At 43.1% G+C, this 9,908-nt stretch overlaps 1 protein-coding gene across 5 annotated transcripts in view; it reads left to right on the top strand.

Moving 5' to 3' along the window:
• Positions 1 to 5,680: 5,680 nt before the first annotated feature.
• tle2a (TLE family member 2, transcriptional corepressor a) overlaps positions 5,681 to 9,908 on the top strand; it is a 30,880-nt gene continuing 26,652 nt past the window's right edge. For 4 of the 5 annotated variants that reach the window (XM_023843544.2, XM_023843543.2, XM_072700052.1 and 1 more), the window contains exon 1: positions 5,681 to 6,360. In XM_023843544.2, the coding sequence (XP_023699312.1) occupies positions 6,337 to 6,360 (24 nt within the window). In that variant the 5' untranslated portion in view covers positions 5,681 to 6,336. Of the gene's footprint in view, positions 6,361 to 6,607; positions 6,686 to 9,908 lie in introns of those variants that run through there. The other variant, XM_072700053.1, reaches the window with a different exon arrangement.

The raw sequence follows: 9,908 nt of genomic DNA, 5'->3' as shown, positions 1-9,908 counted from the left end.
GCAGGAACTCGTGGCCATAGGTGGAAATTAGCGGGAGAACATTATAAACTGGATTTGGGAAAGCACTTATTTACACAGCGTCTAGTTAGAGTATGGAATAGTGTCCCTGTTAGTTTAGTGCAAGCTAAAACCTTGGGTTCCTTTAACTCTGAGCTAGATAATATTTTAACAGCTCTGACCTATTAGCGGAGTTCTCCCCCAAACGAGCCTGATGGGCTGAATGGCCTCCTCTCGGTTGTAAAATTCTTACGTTCTTATATACATTACATTACGTATGTGATGTACCAGGAGCTCCTAACAGGAAGTACAGGGTGGGAAGTAGTAGGCACCTTGAATGTAGTGACAACTTAAGCCATTTCACAGTCACATGTAACTAGGGCCTTGTCCACACGTACACGGGTATTTTAATAACGGTGTTTTCCCCCTCCGTTATTAGAAAAAAAAATCTCCGTCCATATGGAAACGCTGAAACGCTGTCAATAGCATGCCAAGCCAACAGGCGGCGATATAACTCTGACCGTAAGGCCAGGTTGGCCAATCAGAAGCCTTATTACCAGTTCTGCTAGGCTAAAAACAGCTAATGTAAACAGCGAACGGCGCACTCTCTGACGTCAGACAAAGGGTCATTAATTGGGTCATTTTATCTCCCTGCCTTACTGTTTCACAGTCACAGAAGATACAGCAAGAGCACAAAGCAACCGCACAAGATGATGTTCTATGGAAATCTATGTTGAATCTCAGCCAAACGCGCCGAAGTCCCTGGAGCCAAATTCCAAACGTGGAACTTCAGCACATAAAGTGAAAAAATCCCAGCAGCAAAATCTGAATTACGAAAGCGACTATAAACTACAAAAGCTCAATGAGATCCACAGCGTGCATGGCAATAATACTAAATGCAATGTCGTCTGGCTTTAAAACCTGTTCACTGCTTTAGAGTACCTAATTAGAGGCCAAAACACAGAAAAATGCGAACGATGTAAAGATCGGAGACCACAGTCAAGAGCAGGGATATGAACCCATTGCAGGCTTCTATTAAAGGAGAATGTGATGTGTTATCACTTCGTTCTGAGGAGATCAATATGAGATGCTTCAACGTATTTCGCCCCGGAAAAATTGTTCAGTTGTTCAATGCTAGATATTACCTATAATAACAATCTCTTATTGAAATAGTGAATTTATAACTGGCTCTCAATACTTGAGCGACACGGAGCAGCATGATAAAGTGACAAATATCACCATATACAAAGGATAGTGGTATTCCACATTTCAGTATGATCAAGATGGCAGTTTTAATTGTGATGATATAGTTTATGCATCTTTGTAAATGTGCTATGACCAATCGCCCTCCTGCTTCCAGAGTAATTAATGTATGGATGATCTGTAGGTGCACAGGCAAATTTACACACAGGTATGTTTATTCAACATGTGCCTTTTGCTGACTGCTGTGAAATGCTTGTGCGTGTAGTACAGTGGCAAAGAGAAGCTTGATGTGTTGATTTCTTGTCATTCACTTTCCAAAATGAGGATGCCTGACAACAGTGTGGTTCTGGAATATGAGCTACAGTGACAAGATATTAAGGAGAATATAATCCAATCTGTCTGCTGTATATATGTGTGTCTGTGTTTTTTAATGCCTCCTCATCTATGTCATGCCAGTAAGCAAAAGTTTCCAAATGGGTTTTTGAGATCATACTTTGAAACAGAATAAAACTGACGTGAGGATTTTGCTCAGTGTCGGATGCGGATTCCCATCCGTTAATCTGTTATGTTGAGAATGTGATTTGAAGAATTAAAAATAAAATTCCAAAGTTCCCAGACACAACCGCCTGTGGGTAGTTATGCATATTAGTCTGTCTTGGTGCATTTGTATGTGTGTGTGTGCGTTGGCGGGGGGGGAGGGTTTACATTTGGGAACCTCAATTTTATGAAATCTGTGAAAGCAATCAAAAAAGTAAAAATGCCGAAAGTCTTGTATTTTGTTTGCTTATTTATAGTTAAGGTTAGGGCTGGGTAGGGGTTAATGGTGCTGTGACTGGGATTAGGGATTTTCCCATAGAAATGAATGGAAGGTCCCGATTTAGATAGGTATGCCAACGTGTGTGTGTGTGTGTGTTTTTGCGTGTGTGTGCATCATTGAATCTACGTAGGTCTGTGTGGCTGCTAATGCGAGTCATTACCCCCACCCTCCTCCAGGGGCCGAAAGGAGACAGGAGGGGCCGGGGGGGGGATGCAGGGGGAGGAGGGTTCCCAGGAGAGGGGAGGCCCAATAAATCACCCCGCTGTCTCGGCACTGACACCAGGCCTGTCTGATGAGGGGGTGGGGGGATAGCAACAACAGCATGGCCTTGTCTCCCCATCAGTCACCTCCACGCTGGGCTGGTGCCATCTTCCCACTGTCCTGTGGGAACCTGACAGACCTCCCTACACTGGTCCCCTCAAAACTCATGGTACTGTCCATAGGAGGCTTAGGGGGCTCAATGGGCTGCTGCCCCCTGCCTTTTTAACGTGACGTGCTTTTTGTTGAACCCTTTGAATATTAATGAAGTAAAACTGTTTACTATAAATCTGTTGTATGATAAGTGGCGAAACAACGAGAGCCCTCTTATCTACGTAAATGTTGATATGATAATTACGGTGATGTAGCATTGTTTTGCTTTGTTGTAAACAGCATTACCGTAATTTCGTTCACGAAAATGATTAGCTAATCAAGTCCCACTCTATTTCGGCTTCCCATCTCCCTCTTCCCCCCTCCTTGTACCTCCGCCGTCTCCACCCCGCTGCCTGCCCGCCCGCTATCATTACGGCAGCTGACATCGCCTCAGACCAAACGGCAGCTCACCTTCCAGTCAGCTGTTAGTCTGCGGCCCAGCCGCCCATCAGTCTTTCTCCCGCATGCCGCAAATCGTGATGGTGAAAGATGGGGGAAGCCGCAGGTGGCGGCCAAGCTCGCGGGCGGGTGGGAACCACGGCAGCGTGTGTATTTATGTGTAACAAAAAAGGGGGAAAACAGCCTCTGTAAATAAAGACAAAGAGTGTGTGTCGCTGCTAGATAAATCAGACCTGGTCACATTGCTCCAGGTTTGTCAAGACCCAGTAAACTATTTATACAGATATACAACTCTTTGCGATGTGATCTTTTTATTATTTTCCCATAAGCATTTATCATTTACATGATAATATGAATCTGATTGGGCGACCTAGTTCAAAACCTCGTGACCTAGATGTAGTGACAACTTTATGAAAGGGACGTTGTCCCCTCGCACAGACCTGATTTGTGGGCCCATCGCAGGTCTGCCATCCCCCCCCCCCGGGGTCTGGTTCAGCCCCGCCTCCCCCAGGCATGACCTCATCTGCAATTCTGTGCGCGCATCATCACTCTCGCCATTCCACCGTCTGCGATAATGTGAAATCCCCCCCACACATGCACAAATATGCATTGTGCCCTGCTCCCGCTTCAGCCTGAAATATCCAGAGGAGTCGGACAGCCATGCGTCGCATTCCTTCCTGCATAATAAATGCGATCCCTCGATCCAGAAGGGCGTGAAACCAGCTATGGGTGTTAAAATTCACAGAAGAAAATACAATACAATCTGCCTTTCATACTTTTCTCTCCCACATTCTATGTGTTCCACATAAATTGTCTCAGTCCTTCAATTTATAATCTTAGTCTCCCTCTCCCTCTGAACTGCCCCATTTAGCTCTCTTTCCCTTTTCCTGCTCCCCCCCCCCCCCCCCTCCCCGCTTTCTTTGTGTTTCCCAGCTCCACCTCTGGCAGGTTGTGATTTCCAATTGCAGGAATTTGCTTTTCCAATATCTGTCTCCCTAATTATGGGCACCTCTGAAGGGGGGCATGTCACCGGAATGCTAATAAATATCTCCAGTATTTGCCTTTTTTATATTCATATTCTCGTTTTAAGGGACACCTATAGGAAGTTACACGTACAAATTCTCCCATGCCGTGCACTGCAGGTTTTTCCTGCGGCCTTTTCAAGAACACATGCCAGACAGACTTCTGGGGGGAAAAATATTATTGGCACTGACGTAATTTATTTATTTATTTCTGTTTTGGCCTCAAATTGAAGAACAGAAAAAAAAACATGCCTAATAAGGGCGGCGTAATTCATCTAACTGCAGCGGCTGGATTTTGTAGCGTACCTGAGTCCCAGTTTGTGCTTCACCGTTACTAATTAGCTCTCCCACAACAACCTGCTCTGCTATAAGACCGCTGGTTTTTGAGCAGGCAGTTGAGTACAGTCATTTCTGAATAGCGGACAGTGTAATACTCCCAAGTATGTCAAGTACAAACTTTGTGACATGGGCTGATGTACCAGGGAGAGTTGCATTCTGTCTGCTGTGGAGTTTATGTCCTTGCTTGTAAATGAGATTAGCTTTCTTACTCTGTGAGCCTTTCAGATGTTCTATTGCTTGTTTATTTTTCTCTGTGTGAACAATGGAAACTTTAACCAAACTTGTGTCATGGAGCGTCTCTTTAAAAATCAAACATTTAGCATCCATAAGTAAGAATTAACTTTAGTTAGTAGTTTTAAGATATACCCCCCCCCCTCGCCCGCCCGCCTACCTGTGCCCACCTTGATTTGATCGCAAATGTTACATTTCTTTCTGCTAGAGGTATATCTGCAAACTGAGATATTTTTAGGATTCTTTCATGGCATGACCTGATACACACCGATGGTACTTGGATTTATTTGAGGAAGAACTCCCGTGTGACTTATCACCCTTTGTTACTGTAGGGACACTGTCCTTTAAAATCAAGCCTTTATTAAGTGCCACAGTATTTATACAATAAAACATCAATAGAAAATTACATTTTAAAACGACATGCAAATTCGCATGAATCTGTTATATTTCTTTAGACGCTGGTACGAATTAATTACTAACAATAAGTATGCCAGATGTAAATATATCATTGTTTTTATGCCTTAAAACTGTCCAACCAAGGATTTAACATGTGATTCCCCTATACTACCAGTTCATTCCTGAAAAGGAAGGGGAAAATGTATGCAAATTGCGATTACCATAACAACTCCATCTCCCTCACTTATTTTTGCCTCCAAAGAGTTAAATCCTCCTCGCGGCCATTTTGCCATTCTTGATTGACGTGTAGAACAGCGAGACACGGTCATCCTCCAATCAACAAACACATCGGGTAACCCACGTGGGGTATGTAAATACTCATTGGTTGGTGCTGCCCGTGTTGATTGTAGCTGGGTCGAACCCCACGTGGAGAGTTCATTCATTCATTGATCAATTCCATTGCATCCCCCACACCTCCTATCAGCAAATTTACATGAGCATGGAAAACCGAAAGATCCTGAGAAGTAGTTCAAAAGTGAGAAACACCAAGTAGTGTGCACTAAACAAGAAAAAGGGGTTTCAGTAAAACAAGTGCGAGACTATGGAATACGCAATGTAATAATGGTAGCATTCTTAGAACATTTTTTTTAAAGTACATAATTGAATTTGCCCATTTTAATTAGCATTAAGTAAAATTTATTCCACTTCTATTATGAAGTATATCATTTTTAAATAAATATTATTTTGTTTAACTCTGGCCCGTACTATGTGAATTATTTCATTCAGAACCAAGTAATTACCCGTATCTATTAACTGGGCAGCAACCTTAAGAAATGGGTAAGAGCGTAGAAGAGGAGACGTAGCTTATTAGCTATAGCCTGCCCAATATTGATCACACTGTGGCGACAACTATGCGTCTTGTTTCCCTCTCAAAGAAAACTCCTGTCTGTCCCATTCATTGAAAGTCAGAAGGGGAAGGAGAGAGTGAGAAAGGGAGCTGAGCAGAGAAGGAAGGAGTGAGTTTTCTGGAAAGCCCGAAGAAACCAGCGAAACAAAGGAAGCTGCGTTTGCGTTGCATGTCTTGTCCGTCTCAGGAGCTCGGTGATACTCTTAGACTGAATAGCTACCTTTTCTTGTTTGGTAGAATTGGTACGAAGGAGATACGTGGAGGTGGGAAACTGCGGATTTTTTTTAGAAGATCGAGAGGTTTTTAAGCAGCAAAGTGCTGAACACGGAGTGACCGAACCAAATATTTCGCTTTAAGAAAATCTGGTGAATCTGTAGCCAGTACTGCGCGCGTGTTATTATTTTTTTTTCTTTTACCAGTGTTAAATAAAACACGAACAAAGGAAGGCTTAAGTAGGGTATGTGTAAGACGAGCCAAGATTTACCATTATTGCCTTTGAAACAGGGCCTGATGCATTTCTGAAGCCAACAATAAATACTCCATACATTTTCTCTCGGGAATCTTTTGTTTTCTAAAAACAATCGGACTAAGCAAAAGGCTCACAGCCCCCAAAAATGTACCCCCAGAATCGACCCCCGGTGAGTATACCGCTCTAGAGTTCAAACAACAGCACTTCTTAAAATTACGATAAATGCTTCACTTTGTAGTTGTCTAGAAGATCCCATGTGCCCGAATTTTCGTTTGCTTGGATTCAAATGAGCATAAGTTTACCGAGTAAATATACGCCAGCGTTATTGGACAAAATAATGGGACACCACAACAGGCGACCTCAAGTATCGTTTGTTGATTTACCTACAATAGATAGAAGCGGTGTTTTAATGCCGATAAACATAAGCAGTGTGCAGAGGGTGATAGTATTATCTTCCTGAGTGAGTGATACGGGGCGTATTCGACACATTTCAGGTAAGAATGCGTTGTTTGCCGATAAAGCACGTTGGCTGTATAACCGAATTTGCGGGGGTATCGCTACACCAGTTATACAACTCCTGCCCTATGAATTTGCCGAAATTTGTAACAATATATCAAGTTGCACGGATTTTAATCTTTAATCTTCAATACAGTTTACTGTAGATGTAGCCTATACCACTGACGCTTGATCGCTTTATTTACCTCAGACAGCTGACGTCGTGTTGCCAAATTTTGTTGCTATCTCTTTTACTAATTTCCACCGAAATATAGCCTATTTAGGCTATATGGTATGTCAGAGCCAAAGGAATTCGTGAAAATGATGAAAATGTGTGTATAACATCCTGATGTGTGAGCCCAATTGGAATACCGCGGTAGGTTATTGTATGCAAAATTATAAATACATCTGTAAATGCCTTTTGTTATTACTTGAACAGGTATGAATATAAACCAGCAAATTGTCCCTGCTCCACCATTGGAATTAGTAAAGTTCCTGCATCCCGTGTTGACCTAAGTGAGTTGATGAGGCCTAGGAAGCAGCAGTGTGTGTAAAGATTGCTCCAGCTGATAAGGCGATTTCAGTATTATTTCCACCTTCCAAAAGGTTACACCAGAAATAAGACCGGAGCTTCCCAGGATAGAGCTTAGCTTACACCCCAGTTTATTCAATTCCACAAAGCCCAGGGTCAGTTGTAGCCCACCATGTGCAGGGTGGGGAATCTGATCTTACCTTATGGATACCAAAAACAACACCTGAGGTCGCTACAAGTGTCTAACCGGAGCAAGGTCACCAGGGTAACCGCATTGGACGCCCCCACAATCCCCTTTACCGTATTTACATCTATATTTACATCTGTACAATATCTATACAGTGCATCTATTTGCATCTATACTCTTAATAATCCTGTTAGATTTTTTTTTTTTTTAGTTTTGTAACAGAACTTTTAAATGCAAAGTATTGAATCCTGTGCACTTTTAAAATTGTATGTGTCATGAAATGCATACAATGTTATTTGCAGTTCAACAGTCAGTTTTAAAACCCAGCATTATATGAATTTGGGTGTTTGGTTTAATTTAGTCCACAAAATGGATACTGACACTATCCAAAACAGCCAACGTAATTCGTTATTCCAGTGCCAAATATTACAGACATGACATAACATTTATCCCAGCTGAAAAGCATAGAAGCCTGACATTTTTTAAGAAAATAAAATGCTTGGTAAAAAAAAAAATCATTCATGGTGTAGACAGGTTTTACAATTTATTGCTTGGTGCAAAACCTCATTCCCTAAAACCTTGTACTAAGTAATAGTGCTTGCCATCTATTCTGACGGCCTCCTTAACCACAAGGCTTTTGTTTCCTGGCATGATGTGGGCCTGGAAGGCAGAGCCTGTGGCGTTTCATGAAACTTGCATGAACTGCAGCGCTCTCGCAATACAGTTTGTCAGCACTGTGGCTGCGCGCTAAACACTGTGCTTCGCCTTGACTCTCTGCAGCCATGTTGGTGTTCCTGATTAGTCTGGTCCTGTACAGTGTGGGGGAGGCAGGCGGCCATTAAGTAACAGTAAGGCGAGTGGATATAGTATAGTACCTTTAATCTTTCTACATCAAAATGCTTTTGACTTTTGCTGGTGTGTGTGTGTGTGTGTGCGCGAGTGCATTAGTGTGTCTGCGTCCAGCGCTGTTGCAGTGATTGCACGCCCCCCACCCTGAAAATTGTCTAGAAAGTAAGGCCTTGACTCTTAGCATGGACCCACCTGTGCTGTGCTCACTGAGCTGTGTTTATAGGTGGTCAGAGGCATCAGTTTCACCTAATTTAATTAAGGTCTAGTGGATTTGAGGAAGCAGTTTTTTTTTTTCCTTCTATGTTTTGTCCTTTTGGGACGACTTTTATGCTGTTCTGATTTGCCAGTAATCTAGTGGTGAAAAAGTACAGTGATCAATTAATGTAATTGTTAAATATAACATCAACAAAAAGGTACTGAGATTATTTACATGAGTTAACATCTCTGAGTTGCTTGTTCAGGGTGCATAAACAATCCGGTCAGGAATTCACCTCCCCTACAATAATTTTAACCATTTTACCAATGAATTTCTTAATACTTAATCATGCAAGTTGTCAAAAAAAAAAAAACTCGGCGGTCATGTTTATACTTTTAATTCCTTAAATGTAGCGGGGAGGCGGCTCCTTCCCGGTTTCAAGAGAAGCTGTAGCCTAAAGTTTGTGCAATTTGACTCTGGTGCACTTTGTTACTTAGCAACAACTGGAAATGTAGGAAGCGGGGCTCGGACTGTGCGCGGAAATTTATGCTCCAGTTTGCTGGGATGCGAAGTCCGGGAGGGCGGGGAGCCTGCAGATATACATCAGCTAGCAACCTGTTTAGCAAGCGTGACCTTTACTTTAATCGTATTTAGCAGATGGACAAGTAAAATCAGTAGGGAGTATGAGGGAAAAAAAATCATACAACAATAACGTTTTAACTGAACTTAAGAAATGACCGTACCGAAACCTAGATGGTTTTAGAGATTGATGCGAAAATGTTGTTTGTATGTTTAGCTTTTACCAGTTTACGTTATGGGTAGCGCTCTTATCTCCAAATAAAGGCATCTTTATATAATCCCAGTGATATTCAGCTGATCCCTGATGTGTGCTGACCCTGTCTCGTGCGCTCTGGCGGTCTCGCGACGATCACAAATGAGAAATGTGTTACAAATCATTAAGTTAACAAAATCTGAACTTAATGATTTCCCCCCAAAACGGTATTGTAAGTAAAGCTAATGTTGCGTAACGTTGTCCCCGTCTTGACCCGCGGCGGTAGTGAGTGAGACGGTCATTTTGCAAGTTGCTCTGATGTGCATCCATGGAGGCTGGGATCCCTCGGGCGGCTGTGGCCGGGGAGGCGTTTGTGCTTCGCCTGTGGACAGCGGATCGCCCTGCGGTGACCCCAGCGGAAAGAGCGTGTCCGGGCCCGGTGTGTCTGTGTCGTGCAGGCGTGGCTCGGAAAGCCGCATGACGGAAAGAACACCCGGTCCCGTAGCGGTGAGCTAATAAAGCGAAGCACCTACAGCAATTAACGCAGCTGACAGGCAAGCTGTTCCCCATTGCTAATGCATTTTGACAGCACAGACATTTGAATAACGAGCTTGCAAAAAAGGGGGAGAGGGCCCTGGGCATTTCCCCGAGTATGGAGAGACTTGGGATCAATGGAGGGGGGGTGA

This window comes from Paramormyrops kingsleyae, chromosome 15 (genome assembly GCF_048594095.1).
Source record: "Paramormyrops kingsleyae isolate MSU_618 chromosome 15, PKINGS_0.4, whole genome shotgun sequence".
Lineage (NCBI taxonomy): Eukaryota > Metazoa > Chordata > Actinopteri > Osteoglossiformes > Mormyridae > Paramormyrops > Paramormyrops kingsleyae.
This window is presented reverse-complemented; position numbering and strand designations above follow the sequence as displayed.